At 42.7% G+C, this 19911-nt stretch overlaps 1 protein-coding gene across 8 annotated transcripts in view; it reads right to left on the bottom strand.

The window, feature by feature from the left end:
* The window catches only part of mapk10 (mitogen-activated protein kinase 10), a 79252-nt gene that overhangs the window by 40678 nt on the left and 18663 nt on the right, over window positions 1-19911 (bottom strand). For 6 of the 8 annotated variants that reach the window (XM_061262339.1, XM_061262343.1, XM_061262340.1 and 3 more), the window contains exons 2-3: window positions 10391-10462; window positions 2491-2660 (exon numbers count right to left, since the gene is read on the bottom strand). In XM_061262339.1, the coding sequence (XP_061118323.1) occupies window positions 2491-2660; window positions 10391-10462 (242 nt within the window). Of the gene's footprint in view, window positions 1-2490; window positions 2661-10364; window positions 10463-19911 lie in introns of all 8 variants that reach the window. The other 2 variants (XM_061262344.1, XM_061262345.1) reach the window with 2 other exon arrangements.

Below are 19911 nucleotides of genomic sequence, written 5' to 3'. Positions count from 1 at the left end.
GTTAGTGCCTCGGCGTGTTTAGCCAACACTCACAGAAGCTGTGCTACATCTGTAGAACCACTGGCCCTCAGATCTATGCTGTTAATCCCATCTTTATCTACATCCTATTGTCGGATTTCAGACAAACATCTCAAGATTACATAACAGATTATATAACAATGCTGACTTTTTTCTGGATATTCTTTGGCATCAGGCCCAGCCACTCTGCATATTCTATTACTCTCTGCATCCAGTCAGCTATATGCACCTTCACTGCATTATGAAACAGAGGCTGCAATGACCAGAATTCAGAAGGTACTAGACACAGACACAAGAGATCCCTGAGTACGCCATTTTATGAATTTTGAATGAAATAAAGTGGTTAAAAAACCAGCAGTTGCAGTGGTGCTATTGTGTAAATTTTGGTTACTGTGTCAGACTATGCACTGCCGAACCGTGCATTTCTTAAATATTAGCTCATAAGTGTATCGATGGCAGAACTTTTAGATGTAAAGAACCAAGGTTAACGTACCAAAAGGGTCCATTTATTTCTCGCCCCTGTCGATTTGGCACTGAGCAAGAAAGCATTTTTCAGGGGCTTCAGATTGGGAGCGCGAGACACCAGAGACCAGACAACAGAGACGACAGAAGGAAGAGAGACAGGGGCCCTTATCGTTATATTACATTATATTAATGGCATTTGGCAGACGCTCTTATCCAGAGCGACGTACAGTTGATTAGACTAAGCAGGAGACAATCCTCCCCTGGAGCAATGCAGGGTTAAGGGCCTTGCTCAAGGGCCCAACGGCTGTGCGGATGTTATTGTGGCTACACCGGGGATCGAACCACCGACCTTGCGGGTCCCAGTCATTTACCTTAACCACTACGCTATGGGCCGCCCTTTCCCTGCTCCTTTTTCTACTCCTAGCTCCACCCATCGGGAGAGTAACAGTAAAGGGGAAAAAAGGGAAAGCGAAGAAGTCATTTTTTCATTATCCTAACCCGCTTCTCCTGAACAGGGTCGCAGGGGGGCTGGAGCCTATCCCAGCATACATTGGCAGGAATACACCCTGGACAGGTCGCCAGTCCATCGCAGGGCACACACACCATTCACTCACACACTCATACCTATGGGCAATTTAGACTCTCCAATCAGCCTAACCTGCATGTCTTTGGACTGTGGGAGGAAACCGGAGTACCCAGAGGAAACCCATGCAAACACGGGGAGAACATGCAAACTCCGCACAGAGAGGCCCCGGCCAATGGGGATTCGAACCCAGGACCTCCTTGCTGTGAGGCGGCAGTGCTACCCACTGCACCATCCGTGCCACCTAAAGCGATGGGAAATGGGGAAAACATTTTGCATTAGGCAAATGGAATGTCCTAGCTCCTTCAAACGTCACTTCAAAGCCACATCAGGTACAGATGGGGCAGATGCGCGGCAGATGGGGAGAGGTGGATCCACAGGTCGATCCGAAGTTATGTCACGCTTTCCAAAAAAAAACACTTGGAATGTCGGACGGTGGACCTCGATCGATTTCGGTCATGAGCAAGGAAAAGAAGCAGGAGGAGAAACCCAAGCAGTGCGACTGAGCCCTGTTCCTTCTGACCTCCCGCTGCAGGTCCCTCTCCCTGCGGTAAGTCCTCTCTTTACCTGGACGCTCTGTGAGTGTACACATTCCTGCTGGAAAGCTGGAGCGGGGAGGCGAGGGGAGCTGAACTCCCAGTCATATTTCACTTCTAGACGTGCCAGACTTTTCAAAGGAACCCACGGAGACGCGCACCGCTGAGGACTACGGGTTAGACGAGGCAGCGGCATTGACGGCACGTCAGAAGAGATGATGCGCGGATCCCGCTGCCATTTTGTGAAGAGAAACACATCCTTTACATTTGGGTGCGAGCCCGTTGCTCCAGCTTGTCTGACTAAGCGCTCTGAAGGATGCAGGTGAACGGATGTAGATTCTTTTGAGACAAATAAGCTTTAAAAGTGTCATCACAGTGCCTGTGAATTAGCCTCTCCCGCTCCTCTTGGCTTGTCACATTTATCTCCTTACAAAGGGAGAATAAACGGCTGCCTAACCCTAAACCTGCCACTTTGTCTTTCAGTGACAAATGCGGAATAAATACTCTCTTTTTCATGTGTTGAATCATAGAGAGAAACTACGACAGTTCTGTGTTATAATAAACTTGTCTTTTATAAGTAACCATTTTTTTACGCAGCAAAATGTATGTTTTAAATCAACACAGAGCAATACTCTAATGCAGTACATTTGGGTCCATTTGGAGTTGACCTGACACCTGTGTATGTGTATGCAGCAATGTATGTTCTATATCCTGACACTATTGGAAATAGTTTGTTAGACATGTTGCGAATGCAAAAATGATGGCATAACATGTCCCTCTATTTTAAAGGCGTTTACATTTCAACTCTTCACATGAAATGTACATTTGAGGAAGAAGCAGCGTTAAGTGTAAGGATTACAGTGTACTGTATAAGACTATAATACTTACCAAACTATTCCCTGAGCCCCGGAACCAATCGGCTTTAGATTCTGGTACCGTTTGAGGACTGTGAAGGTGGAATCTCCCACTTCCACACTGTAGAACTGGTTATCCACTTTGCTTTTGCTCATGTTGTAATGCTTGGCAATATACGACACATCCACTTGTTTACCAAATCCCTGTGAAGACAAGCAGAATTAGACTTTAGATATTTTACGCCGATACCTTTACCGTCATCTCCATTGATTTATTTTCTCACAGCAATTTATTTTCTAACTGTATAATTATATTTACTTTACTTCCTTCGCAGGCTGACTATGATATTCTATATGACATCAGTCCAAAAAGAGCAGATATACTTAACATTTAAACCAATATCTATCAATGCATTCATGTTATAAGAATAATTAAACTATACAAGTTTTGGATAGAAGCTATACAACTGTACAACTAAGTTTTTGGAATAATTGATGGCTGACTTTGATAATCTGCAGAAGCACTTCATCAGCTCAATAAGAGCTGATGTGATTATCAAACCTGTGAAGAAAGCTGGTGGGAGCAACACAGAAAAGCACACCAGCATGCCCCTGTTCTGAAGACGCTTTCATTTGTCAGGTCACTGTATGGGTCCACAGGTAGGAATATCTGCCACCAATGGACCGCATTATAAAATGTTTCCAGGTGAAACCTTTTAAATATTGGGAACATTGTGCGATATGTTTATGAGTAGCTGAAATCATGTCATTACATGTGCCAGATCACTTATCTTATTAGATGTGCATATAGCATACTCAGAGCTATTAAATCACCATTTTTGCGATTGATCAATTAAATATTGTGTTCATAGTGTGTTCAGTAAAACTAGGGCCCCACACGATATTTTTATATCACTCTGTGATAGGCTGGAACCATGCCTACCCAGCGAGTGGGCAAGGGTGAGAAGGGTGAAGATGAAGATTTTATTCACTTATTCAGTCATTTATTCACTTGTTTCTTTGTATGTTTAAAACATGATCTCTCTCTCTGTCAGCAAATAAAAAGCCGGCTGTTACTGGAATTGCCAAAGCTCCCTGCGACCAGCAATTCCTCCCAGGCAAGAGATACAGACTCCGTATGTTTCTAGTCGGAAGGTTGCCGGTTCGATCCCACCCCGGGTGTGTCGAAGTGTGTCTGAGCAAGACACCTAACCCCCAATTGTTCCTGACAGGCAGGTTGGTGCCCTGCACGGCAGCCAATCGCAGTTGGTGTGTGTGTGTGAGTTTGTGTGTGAATGGGTGAATGAGAAGCATCAATTGTACAGCAATTTTGGATAAAGGCGCTATATAAATGTAGACCATTTACCATTTCTAAGATAATCTCTCAACCGTACCGTATCACAGAGAAAACATGTTCACATGAAAGGTACTATGAGATTTTATTATGCTACCGGCCTGCAACTAAATGTGAGCACTGGGCCACACAAGTTGCTCATCAATCTTTATAGAATAACACAAAATAACTGGCTTTTCTGAGGTAAGTGCATCATGTAGTGACACACGTGTCAACAGAAGGCATATTACACCAATGTTTTCTGTGAAATGAAAAAATACACAGGTTAACAAATCTAGTCCACTGGAGCTCATGCATTCTTTAAAATGCTATCCTAATTCCAAAGGAGATGTATGTATGCATAAAGACTGAGGCTTTGGTATCGATTAGAGCTGCTTTTATATTGGTTGATTTCATTGATCAGCTGCCTTGCTTACACGTGACACTTGGCATTTGCTCTCTAAGTGGATTGTAAAAAAACAACACATCTGAAACCAGAAGACGAATGTCAGCACAGGCACCACATTAAGTTTGAATCTTTTGGAAAGTAATACTGTAAATCCAACATCATGGGACCAGGAGCATCCACCACAGAGCTGCTGGCTCCAGACCCAGTCTGAGTGATACCGTCACCATTAAGGGCAGATGGGGCCAGTCATGCTACTCTGCAGCATTCTCCCATCAAAATGGCCGACACTAGGCAGGGCTTTCAGCAGGCCTTCAGGGTGAGGCACCCTGGAAAACACAGCATCTGACTAGATGACCTTTTGGTTATTCGGTAAGTAACTCACTTCACGCTGATACAAGCGAATGGTACTGTTCATCAGGTTCATTTGCATTACATAACATTATTGGCATTTGGCAGAATTATCCAGAGCGACGTACAGTTGATTAGACTAAGCAGGAGACAATCCTCCCCTGGAGCAATGCAGGGTTAAGGGCCTTGCTCAAGGGCCCAACGGCTGTGTGGATCTTATTGTGGCTACACCGGGGATCGAACCACCGACCTTGCGTGTCCCAGTCATTTACCTTAACCACTACGCTACAGGCCGCGCAGCATGGTTCATCAGAGGCTTTTCCTGGTACTGTATTGGGTTAGTGACAGGAACGGTCTACATTTTAGGACGCCGCCATACACGCACAGTCAGACAAAGTTAAGTTGTACAGCATCAGTAATCAACCTTCATTCTTTAACATTGTTAGAAAGACATTTCTCATTTGAAGAGTTGATTGTTCTTTTCTAGCATTGGGGCTCAAAAGAAAGTTATTTTGAAAAACTTTGCAGAAATTAGCCTATATGACTTTCATAGAATTCACTAGTATTTGGCTGCATAGATAAATAGCAGCTGGCTTCCAAGAGGGCCAGATGGCTGAGACTACACCTTATTATATAGTGAAAACTATAAAAGCTAAAAGCTAAAAGCCAGCAAGCTCCTTTGCATCCTTTGCGTCTGTTGCTGGAAAAACATTTTTAAATTGATTGGAACATTTCTAAATGAGAAGATCATGTTGGTGAATGAAGGATGTTTTTCCTGACCAAACCAAATACGTTTGTTTTATATATGAATTTATTTCAAATTTTTCCCTTTTTTTGGTGGCCAATTGTACCCTATCTAATCCAATTAGTGTTAGCTGGGGGATACACTGCCCACACCCCGTCCCTCGGCGGCCCAAAGGGATCTGGCGATCCGAGAACAACGCGCCTTCTTCAAGCCATCTCGTCTCGTGCTCGTGACCGTGATTCCGAGGTGCCCGGGGTGCTGTTATGGCGGCGATCTGCTAACCCTGCCAAGTCCCTCCCTCTGGAGCAGCGAGCCAATTATGCCACTCCACAAGAGCCGGCCAAACTTGGCTTTTGGCAGGCCTGGGAATCGAAGCCCGCTCCTCGGTGTGCAACTGCAACGAACTGCAACCGCAAGTCCGCTGCATCTTAGCCACCACTTCCCCCAAATACATTTGCTTTGTTACACCAGCTGCTAATAAAGGAGACTGCTTTTCCCAACTTCATCTGACAAGAAACACCATTGTCCAAACTAAAATGGACGACAGGACCAAGTGACGCTGCCTAATTAGCCTCAGAACTGCCCTGGACGGAGGGTATGAGCTGATTAGTCTTTGTCTCTCATGAAAGAGCGACTCCTCTGGTCAGCTTGGTGCATACAGCCTACCCGTTTCCTCTGTGCTGGCAGTGTGCTTCCCTCGTGCGTGATGGAGCAGCACAGCTTGTGAAGAGCAGAGCGAGAAGAGGCAGTGGCTGCCAGGCTGTGCACCAGAGAAGAGGACATAATGTACTCTGTCACAATGACAGAGGATGCCGCAGCAACGGGGAGGTTACACAAGAGCAATCGGGGAATTCAAAGTTGTGATTAAAAACAAAAATAAAATAAAAAGCCTGGGATTCATTCATTTCTTATTTCCCGACTCGCTGGGGTGAAGGCCACTTTCGCTGCGGAAAAGGGGCAGGTGAAGGTTCAGTGATGTATGTGAGTAAATGAGGCGGCAAATTGACCTTCATCCCGGCGAATGAAATGTGATGTGGGTCTCTGATCTGCATACATGAGCGTATTTAGGCATCCTCCTCCCCCTGGCAATCCTCAGAGGGTGTAGGGTCTCTGACATCACAATGCCCTCTTCTTAAAAAAGACGCAGCAGACTTGTGGTTGCAGTTTGCTGCAGTTGCACACCTACCGGGGTTCGATTCTCGGTCCTGCCAAAAAGCCAAGTTTGGCCGGCTCACGTGGGGCAGCAATAATCGGCTCGCTGCTCCAGAGGGAGGGACTTGGCAGGGTTATTAGATCGCCGCACAATAAGCACCTCGGGCGCCTCGGAATCACGGCAACGGGCACGAGACGAGACGGCTTGAAGAAGGCGTGTCGCTCTCATTCGGGCCGCCGAGGGACGGGGTACGGGCGGTACATCTAATACGACTACCTCCAATTGAATCAGACGAGGTACAATTGGCTACCAAATTGGGAGAAAAAGGGAAAAATCTGCAAAAAAAAAAAATTCTTAAAGAAAATTGCTTCCTCTGAGTTTGTACGCCAGTTTAGCATCAGAAATGTGTAACCATGGCGACTGTCGTCTAAGGAATCTCACCTTCACAGATATTTGGAACATACTATGAAAGAATGAGATTTATTTCCAGAGGAGATCTTTCCTAAAGAGGTTAAATCACTGGATACTTGAAAAATCTCCCTGTGAAAGCCCTCCATAAAATTCTCCTCCATGAAAGAAGTAGCTTGTGACTTAAGTAAGAAATTCATAACCATGTCTGCCCTTCGACCACATCCTTCCTTAAATCAAAGCGGGTCACAGCTGAGCCAGATTAAGCCATGCCTCCATTACAAAAGTTGCAGTCATGATGTGATTAAAACATTTGCAGACAACAAACGTTGTCACAGACACTGTATAATCAGAGCCATATCGAAGCAGTCGTCTACAGAGATATACAACCGTGTTGTCGTGTTCTGCTTCCCATTCTCATCAAATTAGGCCTTTTTCCACTTACAGTACCGTTGATGTAATATTAACACATCAATATTTCCATACACCTTCATCATGTTGTGCTCCCATCTAGTACGGATCATTTAGGTAGTAGCATTTCCACTTAATGTAAGCACACCCACAGCAAACAACTGCAACTACAGTATAAATCGTGAGAGAAAGTGAATGGAAAGTGAATTGTTCTGCCATCTTTGAAAGCAATGACACATCCCTCCCCATAACACAAACTGGCCCAGCTCCAATGCTAGGCTTCCGACGAGGCAATACAGACAAAACCAAAATGCTAATTAAAAAGAAGTCTTCCACACCCACACGAATGCTGGGTGCAACAGTGATTAGCTTGTACAGTAATTGCTTCTTCCTCCAGATCTTTAATTGTGCCGACATGTGAAAGTATGGCTAATTAACTCCGCTAAATGCACTTGATTGCTCTGTGGAGTAAAGGTGTGAGAAATTATGTATTTTACCCCATTACAAAGAGCAATCATGTCAGTGGGACACTATATCATATCAGTGCATCGGTTCAGAGTTTTATGGCACTGAAACATGCTTACAAACAACAATAAAGACAGTCAGCCCCATTCTACATACAGTGTAATATGCGCTAATTCTGAATTAATTGCTAACAGTAAAGATCAATGCATACGTCGATATATCAAAAACACACCAACGTGGCAAAGGGCTGAACTGAATCCGTCTGCTTTAGGCCAGAACGGTTTCAGAGGTTTGTCCAGAGGAATCCAGTCTTTAGGCTTGGAGTCCTTAGATAATAAATGCTTATCTAGCCACAATAAAAAAAGGTTTACTAAGAGAACATCAAAACACAACTATGGAGTTGGAGGCAGGACATCTTGTCTTCAGGTTTGAGAGAAATAATTAAAGCAAGCATCACTTTTTCATTGCCTACTCTGATTATTTGAACATCGCTGACTTTCATTAAAAAAACACGGGAGTGAAAAATGAAAATGTGACATTGGACATTAAAATATTAAGAGCACTGTTGCTTGATCAGAGCCACAGTGTCTGATGATAGGAACTGAATTCCTGTAAGCCCTTCATTCCCGCCTGCATTCTCTAGGTTGGGCAGAATTGAGGGAAGTGTATATACTGTATATATATATTTTTTAAGAACAATTAAAAACCCAATATTTACTAACCATATACAAAAGCTAACAATTTAATTACCAAGGCTCATTTGGTCCCAATTAACAAAATTGGTTATTAGCTTCTCATGTGCGTGCCCCCTCGTATGGTGTTATCGGGTTATTCTTATTTTCTGTTTCCTTGTTGCTGGATTTTCCTCTGAACATGTTCACATACACAGTGAAAATGAAATCGCCCATGAATGTACAGTGACTGAAATAGGGGAACACTTCATTTTTACATTATACTGTATAATTATTTTTTTAATCGCATATTTTTCTATTAGACGGCTTCCAAGTAGGTGACAGCTTCCAATTTATCATTCATCCCAATCAAATGAGTCCAGACCCAGACCTTGACACTTCTCTGGTGTTGTGTCCAGATGTAACGTAGGTGGACTTCCATATGACTTTGTCAAGCAGCATTCATGAATCATAATTTATCTCTACAATTTTTAGAAGCACGAATAACTCAACTTTGTTAAAAACAATATGAAGCTAAAAAAAAACATTCTTCAACTAATTATGTTCCCAATTTTTATGTGCCTACAGTATGTTCCCACAGGCACAAGTGAATTACAGAAAAACTTTCAATCTTCTTCTTAAGCCTATTGACGAGTTCTTAGCTTGCTGTCGCACACCAAGAAGGAAGCATAACTCCATAATCTTAGATGATGAGAAGACGTTGACATTATTGGTAGATAAGCTGTACTGGACATGGGGAACGAGACCTGTTTACTGAAGTATTGCATGCTGATGTAGTCAGGTCGGCTTCTTGTACATGGCCATATGCTTGAATCTGCCTCCACAGCTGGCTGATCCCTCAAAGTAATCTTCTTAAAGCAACCCTAAGACCCATAGTCACACTACATTCATACAACCAGCCTTATGCAGTTTTTAAACTGAGATTTGACAGTTTTCAGAAATGTAATTACACAATAGTGACAATGCTAGACCACAGACCGCCATGCAGGTGAAGTGTCATACAACCTCCAGTGAGGTAGGAACTACTTCACATTACATTACATTACATTACATTACAAGCATTTAGCAGACAAAGTACAAATCAAACCCAGGGACAAGTTCGATGAGGACCCGAAAGGAAAGCACAGTTTCAAGTCGTAGCTTGACCACATAGACACAGTTTGAACCCTTGAAGAATACATCAATTTACAAACTAGCATACCAAGGTTGACAGCTAGAATACCCCGAGTACAACAACAACTATATAAGTGCTATTATAATCTATGGCATACACAAGGCTAATCATGGTCGTCAATGTATAGAATGTCTGTATTGTATGACGGGCGAGCTAGCATTGGTGGGAGGAAGACACCACAGATCTCCACACAAACACTGACAACCTGGAGCTCTCAAAGGGATGTCTGGCCAAATGAGGCCCAACCGTAACATGGTGGGATGAGGCATGCTGGGTAGGATGTCCTGCCAATTACCTGCTGAAATGCCAGTGGCAAAGGCCTGACAAAGTCTCATATAAATGTGTTTGTAATTTCTAACCAGACATTGACCCCACGTTTCCCATTCTTTTCAATTACTAAGTAATTACAATATATTGCCTTATTTATCAAGGGTCTTATTGCTTGGTAAGATGCAAATAGCCCCAAGAAGGTGCGTTAATATAATCATAACCACCAGATAAACAAATTACAAAGGCACTCTTATGTCATTTCATGATGATATGACTCCATTGTTGCAAGTTGCGGAAGTATATTTCATCGTGTAAACCTAATAACTGAGCACTGAGGAATCTGTCTTAGCTATGCAAAATCTATCAGGCATTTTTTTTGCGAATGAATAAAAAGTAAGCTCTGCACAGTAGCATTTTCATCTCTCGCACCAGTGGAGTCATCTCAGTCTCAACAACGTTCAACACAATGAAGGGGAAATGGAAGTGAATGAATACTGTACCTTTTTTACCTGTAAGGAACACACACCTGACAAAAGGCAATCTTCACATCCAGGATCGGTTCACTGCAGTAATATAAGAAATGTCGGCTCATAAATACCTGGGGAAAAAGCAAAAGGACAAGAGCACATGGTCAAGTAATGTTGCATGTGCAATGCTGAGGATCAGACATACAGTAGCTACTAACTGCGACAAAACCAAAGCATTTCTAAAAACCAAGGTATTTTGGTTTTTGTCTCACAATCACGAAAACTGACCATACAAACTCAATCTCTCAGAATGTTAAGCGAGTTCCAGTGACGTTCTGTGACACGCTAGCTTAGTTTCAATAGAACATTGAAAAGACAACCTAATCTGCAGATACATATTTAGCTACTATGAGAGGCAGCAAAGAAAAAAGCCAAAGAGGAAAAATCTTTAAAAAGGTAAAATATCAAAGCTAACATGACATGATACACTCCAGTGACAAAGCTGTAAATTTTCAGATCCACTTCAAGTGAGACTTCTGAGTGGTGCAAGTGACAGCTTCTCAAAACCAGAAGGAAACCAACAGTCTCTTACAAACGGTGCAGAAAGGGCAGCTATAATGTGTGTCCACAAATGGTGAATAATTAATTCCTTATTCCAGGAAAATCTTCCCCACCATCTGGATACTCTGAAATAGCAGGGAGCAAGGAATTGTAGGCTGAATTTCCTCCATCATCTCAAGTTTTTCAGTTTTCCCCCAGCAGAAACATTCCTTGATGTTTTTGAAACAAGCCTTATTATTTGGCTGAACAAACTCGAGAAAGCTAAAACTCAGGGTCCAATTATTTCATACGTTGCCATTCATTATACAAATAGATATACTGTATGTAAACAAGCAAAATAAGTGCACTATTAAATGCTAATCTTACCCACACCATTTTTGGGCTGAAAATATTTTGTGCTTCTCTAAATATCGATTTATCCTTCATCAGACACAAAAACGTGTCTGGGGGCCAATCCGAAACAAACACTAAAACTGAAATAATATCAGAAAACCCCAGAAAGTGAACTATCCCTTTAACATATAAAAATGTAACAGAGGAATTTTTTTCAGTTTGTGAGCTGGGCCCCTGCTGATATAAAGATACATATGAACTCTTGAAACCACCTCTGTTGAAATACTACAGACACATACATTTCCACCTCTGGGGCTTATCAGATACATTTTCTTCTTAGAAATGTTAGATACAATACTATTTTATGATGACGCAATACAGTAAAAATGTATTCTTTTACATAGAATATTTTATTATTTTATGATACTACATGTTCACTACCCATAGCCGGCATCCTTGGTTGCATTGAGCAATTCCCAATTAAAAACAACTTTACAGGCCGCAATTCCATGGACTGTGGAATAAATATGCACAAAATACTTGTGATGTTTGCATTCGACATGAACTGTCAGTGCTGACGAACTAGGAACTGGCAGGAGACGCCCGAGACAGATGAACTGAAAAAGGCATGTCCATGGCTGTCACCCTATTACAGCCTGTCTCTGCAAAGTCAGGGCTAGGGTGAGTGACATCTCATCTTTGGATGTATGCCCTCCTACCATTTTACTGCCAGACCCTTCTCATTAGCTCTCTAGAGTCAGCAGACAGTCAGGAGCACTAAGGCTACCTGCCACCCAAAGGTGCACCCCTGCTGTGTCGAGGTTTATTGTTATTCACTGGAGCTGAGATTAAGCAGGCGGAGAAGGTCAGAAAAATCTGGGTCTCCATTCTGTAACTGACAACGTTCACTGGCTATAGGCCACATAATGTCATAGCTGGAAACAACAGTTTTGCATTACCATTAAAGTGTTTTGGTTAGGTGCATAATGCCAAGAAGGCAACTTTCTTGGTGCCTGTTTACCGTGCAAAGAAAAACAAAAGTTGTTTCACTGAAATACTTCCAAAAACATACTTTAATAGCAAAGTTAATTGCACTACGTGCATTACAGGGAAGTACATTACAATGATAAGTATATGATAAATTGCTGATAGCACAAAATGGCCTCACCTACAGCTTTAGCCATCATTCATACACTATGCTTCTTCAGCCAAAGATTTATACGTTATACCTTCAGGCACCATCTCTCCTTTGTGTGTGTGTTGACCATTTTGGTTCTTTGCATTAAGCTTCAGTGGTCATTCTGTTACAGTGATCAGTATCTCAGTCTCCGCATAACGTACAGTGCCTGGGGTGGGACACAAATAAGTGGTTGAATTGCTTTGTTTACTATGAAGTGAAACTGCCAGTGTCCAGCGTTGTTGTTGCCTACCGAATCTGACACAAAGCACTCTGCTGCAATTATAGTATAAGCACTGCAATTTATAGACATAATGGCAGCAGAACACATCTGAAAAAATGAATTTTCCCCCAAAAAAGGTAGCTGATATTACTTTCCATCAGCACAGGACAGTATAAAGAATTCATCTCAATGGTCAACATTGATTTTGAGCTTGTCTGTGGACACATAAAATTGGAACAGTGAGCATGGTTAGTAGATAGCCACTTTATATAAATGTTTGCCAACCTTGAATAATAGTTATTTAAACACCTTGAGGTTTGAACGACTTTGAATCACCATCACAGATTTGATCTTCCGCTGTTTGTTGGTAGAAGACTGAGAGTGGTGGGGACTGAACAAACATTCCTGCTTTAGGAAGGTAAGCTCATTAAAACTCCACACATCTCCCTGGACTGTGCTAACAGGGGTGTTAGTGTTGAATTTTAAATTCGGTCTTAGGGATTGGCTGGCAGCACCGGTGGTCTCATTCAAAGAGGAGTGGGAAAAAACCTCTTTGTGTGCCTTTGTTCTCACTTTTGGGAATGTGTGCTCAATATTCAGACGGCGTGTGATTTGCCAGGATATAGAAACCGGGATGCAGGACCCAGAACCTTCCATGCCGAGCTCAGACACAGCACCAGCAATTACAAATGACAAGAGATGCATTGCCAGTCATATAAGCAAAAATACATAAATACATCAATACACCAATAAATCAATAAATCAATAAATCAATAAATCAATAAATCAATAAATCAACATGTTAATAAATCAATAAATCCCCATTCAGATATGTAAGTCCACTACATGCTGAATGAAGGCCTCTTGATTTTAAAATGATATTGTTAAATCATCTTTTCTTACAATCTAGAAAGAAAACGGATATGTTTGGCAGCCACTGCATACAACAGATTCTCCAACAGCATTAACGGAAACTGTGGACAAACTCGTCATCCATTTTGTGATCTAAAGTGTGTTAGATGCATGTGCAGCACAATGCATTAGCTGAGAAGTGGACAGTAAGGACTCTTAATGCCGATAAGAGCGCACTGTAGGATAACACAGCGCTTGCACATGTGGGGAAACAGATGCTCAGTACTGATAAGCATGTGATAAATTGCTATTAAACACTGTACATCTGTTGCGCGTAAAACATGACACATCTACAGCTCTGGGGAAGATATGAGCCCAGGACGCCTATCCCTAAAGAGAGGGGCCAGGGTGATGCCCAGAGGTCAGAGGTCAGAGGTCAGTGATAGCACTGAGAAAGATGGATGGGGAAAAATTCACTTCTGCAATATCCCGGCACCGTCCATTCAGTGTGTTATCAATATGAATATCGTCGTGGTTTACCAGTGGGAGGGACTACGCTCGGCAATGCTCCTGTCAATATGAAGGCACAGATTTGTTTTTAATGTGAAATACAGGCACCCTGCACCCTGACCTCACGGTAAATTCAATAAAAGGGTACAGTCATGTTGGTTGAATTGTGAGGACAATTCACGCACAGAAATCTCACCAGTCACATTTCAGCTCTAAGCTGACAGCAGATAGGCAGATAAAATTGTTATGCCAATTAGTGTTCTAGACGTGGGCGATGTACAGTTGCAAGTAGAGGGTACTTTAAGTTAATATAAGTTCATAAAATGTTGATTTTAAGCAGCAAATGCAATCAAACATAATTTCTTTGTTTCCTGGAAATACATCATCAGAGGAGCAGTCACAGAATAGAATGAAAATGTTGCATTTGAAAAGGCAAGCTTGCTTGATTTAATTAAAGTTGAGGAATCCTCTTAAAATTCTGCGATTCACCCGCTGCACATAAAAGTAAGAGCTGGCCAGTGTTCGCTGCGGGCTCATACAGCCCCGATTTCCCAGAAAACCCTCAATCTGAGCCAAAATATACGGCCACTCGTGGGCCATGAAAAAGGTTACCTCTCCAAGACTTCACTCCTGGGAGTTTTTGCAGTAATTGCCATAAAAAGTCAAACATTATTATGATACCGCACGTTCAGAATGACACTCACTGGTCCAGCTGGAGCGGCCTGTGCGCTGTTAGGAGCGGTGGCTTCAGCTGTCAGCACGAGGTTCATTTAATTCCCCGCTCATTTCTGCTTTCCTATCGCAGGTGTTATATTGCATTATGCTGAAATGCACGCGGTCATGAATACTCGGATGCAAACTGCGCAGAGGGCCGGTGAATACGCCCCGGAAATGATGACAACTGAAATAACTGCATTTTTCCACCGTGGCCTCCTCCCCTCTCAGAATCACAGTGTGACCTGTCTCACTGGCTTCAACCCCCCTGTCACTCACAAACACCCAGTGAGCACTTTAATAGGTATTTATTACACTTCTTTTTCAGACTTAATGGTCTTCTACTGCTGCAGCCTATCCATTTAGAGATTTGACCCGTTGTGTGTTCAGAGATGCTCTTCTGCATACGACTGTTGTAATGTGTGGTTATTTGTGTTACTGTCACCTTCCTGTCAGCTTCAACCAGTCTGGCCCTTCTGCTCCGGCCTCTCTCATTGACATGTTTTTACTCACAGAACTGCTGCTCGCTGGATGTTTTTTGTTTTTCACACCATTCTCCACAAACTCTAGAGACTGTTGGGCGTAAAAAATTACAGAAGATCAGCAGTTTCTTAGATACTCAAACCACCCTGTCTGGCACCGACAATCATTCCATGGTCAAAGTAACTTAGATCACATTTCTTCCCCATTCTGACGTTTGGTCTGAACAACAGCTGAACCTCTTGACCACATCTGCATGCCTTTATGCGTTCAGTTGCTGCCACATGATTGGCTGATTAAATGTTTGCATTAACAAGCTGGCGTACAGGTCTAGCTAATAACTTGCTCGCTGAGTGCATAACGGAGCATGGATGCTCTTAGTAAGCCGACGGACCCTTGCTTCTAAATGCCCACTCTGCAATGTTGCTCCCGCTTGAAGTGCAGATTGTTCTACATTATTTATTTCTGCAGTAGGTGCTCACACGAAGTGCGATTTACGATGCAGTCTTTCCACTTCTTACTACCAGTAAATTATTTCTACAGCACTGTGTATATTTGTGTGTGTGTGTGTGTGTGTGTGTGTGAGAGCAAGAGAGAGAGCGAGAGAGAGAGAGAGAGAGAGAGAGAGAGCGAGAGAAATGCATCGTATTTAGTATTTCAAGAGTGATCTATGGCATTAAGTGCTCTATTTCTGAATGTAAAGCTTGGCAGCATATCTGTAAATGCAAGCACCGTAAAGGATGTGTTTTTTTTTGGTTTTAAATAACATTTAGAATTTCAGACCAACTCAGAAGGTACAGTACAAGTTTTCGTGCATTTTACAGAAATGCACTCTCTCTGCTAACATTGAGACTTTAGAAAATGAATTTCAGTAATACAGCTAAATATACAAACCTCTTTCTGGCTATGTACAGCATTTGCTTACACATTAATCCTCCATCTATTCTCAGTTTACGTATTCTAGTAGTGTGTTTTGTTGAATTGTACTAAGCATTAGCTCCATTAGAATCCCTGTATGTAAATCTTCATACTTGGCTTTTTCACAGGTAGCAACAGAGCCACATACAGTACACCCCGAAGACCGAGCAGTGGCATGTCTTGAGAGCCATAGGGAAACTGACCCACTTTAATCTCTGACTTGGATCAGACAGAGCCAAGATGGAGCTGAGTCATTCCTCCGGCGCTGAATGCAGGCAGTGGCCAGCGATATTTACTGCTCTGCCGCATAGTGCCGGAGCCTGCCGGAGGGACGATTCACCTGGCGCAGCGTACCTGACCGGGGCAGCACTGTACGCGCTGAGGAGAAACAACAAGCCTTTTCCTTGCAGCAGTGTACACACTGTACTGTATTAAGGTAAATTACAGTAATGAAATTGAGCTGATTGGATGTTGTTTCTTTTTGCTACCAGTGGCTCAGTGGAACTGTTTAAGAGTCAAGACTGGGTGGGGTTGATTTGATCTGCAGATTCAAAAAAATGTATTTCATCCTCATCCGAATCCAGTCTGTGTCCGTCAATGGGGCTGACATTGCCATCCCACTTCATACTGTACCGGCTGAATTGTCTGCATTGCAGAGAGGAGTATGTGAACAACAGACAGAGGGCATGGTGTTGCATAGTATGTACCTGGCATGCATGGTCTTTAAGCAGTGCTCATAGGGGTTGCTAGGATCAATGCAGCTACATTGTTCATTGGGGATAAGAAAAGAACCTGGTCCTTTGCTGTAACAGAAAAATGCATCAAACTGCATTGTCTGAGTGGGAAGTGTGTATCAAACTTAATTGACTGAGTGGGAAGTGTGTATCATACTTCATTGTCTAAGTGGGAAGTGTGTATCAAACTGCATTGTCTAAGTGGGAAGTGTGTATCAAACTGCATTGTCTAAGTGGGAAGCTTACATGAAACTGCATTGTCTGAAAGGAAAGTACACGGTAAAAAGCGAGAAGTAGAGAAATCCTGGAAAATCAGGGCAATCATTTCTGAGAGGAAGAAATGTCTGAACAGGACTCTTTTTTTCTGCTCTGGCACTTGATTTCACACCTGAGATCCTGACAGATTTCTTCTGAGCGAGTGGCTTATTCAGCATGTCCCACGTCAAACAGCAACACACCCACCGCCTTGAAAACATTTCTCGGCACTAGCTACCTGCTATGAGAATCTGCTGACATCAGGGAGAGCCAGAACCACTGCTCTCTCATCGCTGTCTGTCCTGTTAAAATGACTATTTATTGGTCTGCACACCAATGCTTTTAATCAACTTTCCCTTGTGGATGATGGTATTCCAAGACTGCCTGACTGCAATTAAATTAGATTTTAAAAAAAGAAGCTGTTGGCTTTCATTCACTCTGTTAATCAATAATGAAAGAGAAGTCATGAAAAAAGACACTCCTTCAGACATCCCAAAACCCACGCCGTCTGTTTTTACAATAATTCACGATACTTAATAACATTTCATGAAGTCCAGGAAAGACTGGCGCACCTCATAAAGCATTTCGGTTTGGTTCAATCAATGCTGGGCATCAGGCACTAATTGTGAACTGCTAGAGAAATTGCTATGGGCAGCATTACGTCCCCTGCAAATTCAATATTTAATATCTTCCACTCCGAACGTAGAACCCGATATGAGATTAGCTTCTGCTGTGGAAAAACAGGTTTGTATGTCTCCGCGCCTCCGTGTCTGTTCTGGGAGAGCGAGCCGGGTTTGGTATCAAAGCCAGTCCCACAGTACAATGTCCTAGATCCCATTACAAATTTTTTAAGTCAACATCTTCATCACTACAAATTAGCTTTATCCTCTCGGCTGTCTCTGTGTGTCTTCGTCTAAAGAAATTCCCTGCGCACTGCACACGGGAGGACGACAAATTTGACAATCCATGATCCGTAAGGTTAGAGACTGGTAATATTGACCAAAAGTAGTATCAACATACAATATTGCAAACATATGATGTCCTGGCTCTGTCTCTCATCTTGGCAGAAAAACATTCCCTATAAAATGTCAGGTATATAAAATTTTAATTACTACAGGTGTACAAAAAAAAACAACATTCACACCAGAGTCCTTGTCTGTTCTGTCTTCAGCCTATTTGTTAGTAGATACGCCCCCTCCCCTTTCCTTCTTAGATGCGATAACGACACTGAATCAAGTGGAGCACTTTGGAGAGGCTTCCAGCCACTTAACTCCGCCCATCTGGACCAGCACACCGCCTCTCTGCCACTGCGAGAGGTTACGCAAGACCGATGGATCTGAAGTCTATTTATCAAATCCTTAGGCACTGAACAGGCTGAATAAGCAAGGCTGCCAAATCCGCCTCTTCCCAGTTCTCATATTAGCTCGAACAGTTAGAAAACAGTCTGAGGGCCAAACGCTGAAGCAAAAAGATTAGTCTCTCATTGCCACAATTTACAAGGACAGCGGGCAAACATGTAGCTGGGAGCTACCTATGATTACTGCAATGCCCCGTGAGTCCACGGCTTACACCCAGCGTTATGCTAGAGACATAAATCCTCTTTCCAATAAGTCCGTCACCTCCTCCTTAGCTATTCTGCGATTGTTTAAAAGCTAGGGCAATGTGATCTATAACTGGAAAGAGCTGGAGAAAATCTAGACAAAATGGCCTTTCGACAGTACTTCCTACCCGCCTTGCCTCACCTATGGTGTATGCCACTACAAGATACATTTCCCCTTAGAGATATTACAGCTCATCATCATCTCTTTTCACCTAGCAACAGTAACCAAGCTGAGCGGGGCCCATTGTTGAAGTGGACTCCATTCATTAGGGAAGAGACACGCACAAAGGAAATCCCCTTCCATTCATGCACTCAGGGCCTGGCTTTCAGTATATGATCCACATAGACTGCCAGCTTATATTTACTGGAACCATCTTTTCCAGCAGCCATTTTATTTTTTTACTAAACACCAGTTTACTAAAAAATTATGACAAGGTCATAGAGCTTCTAGCACAAGGAAGCAGTGCCTATTCTAGGGCGTAGCAATATACAACGTGTGCAAGATGGCATCGGAACCTGGCAAAGACACAACGAGAGCATGTGTTCGACACACAGAACGACGCTTCAATGGATCTGAGTCTCACCTACTATTTTCAGCATCTGCGAGTGGTAGAATCTCTGGCAATATAATCTCAGGGGAATCCCTTACGGAACAGGATTAAAGGGCGTTTTTAATGTGGCTTCACTTAACCCTCGCCCATAACTTCTTTTGATAGCCATGTTGATTGTGGTATTTTAGTATTGTGGATCACAAGCAAAAACCTATTTTCAAAAAAACTGTGTGCATTTTTTTAGCAGGCAAGTGGAGCGGTGGGTAATGTGGCTGCTGTGCTGTGTACTTACCTGTTCGGCATGCTAAAAGATGGTTATGAAAAACAGCCTTTCCATCTCCCTCGCTTAAAATAAAGAGCCCCATTAATCTTTCAACGCCAGCCAGATCACAGCATGCAAACTCCATGCCATTTACATTCAGAGTGCTTCTTTTATTAGGAACGAGGAGAGATGGAACAGAACTCTGCTTTTTATGCCATTCAGTTAGCAGACGGCTAAAGGCTAACCCCATGGCCAGATTGCTTTTAACTCCATAAATCCTTACAGTCTCCCCTCAAAAAATCTCTAAAATCATATGCACCTCTAACCCCCTTTCTGTTAGTTTGCCCAGATCAATACAATTTATTACTCCTGTCAAAATACAGTGGTTTCCCCCTTTTTACCCTCATAGG

Source organism: Conger conger, chromosome 12 (assembly GCF_963514075.1).
Source record: "Conger conger chromosome 12, fConCon1.1, whole genome shotgun sequence".
Classification (NCBI taxonomy): Eukaryota; Metazoa; Chordata; class Actinopteri; order Anguilliformes; family Congridae; genus Conger; species Conger conger.
The sequence above is the reverse complement of the archived record's forward strand: the minus strand, read 5'-3'. Positions and strand labels throughout refer to the sequence as shown.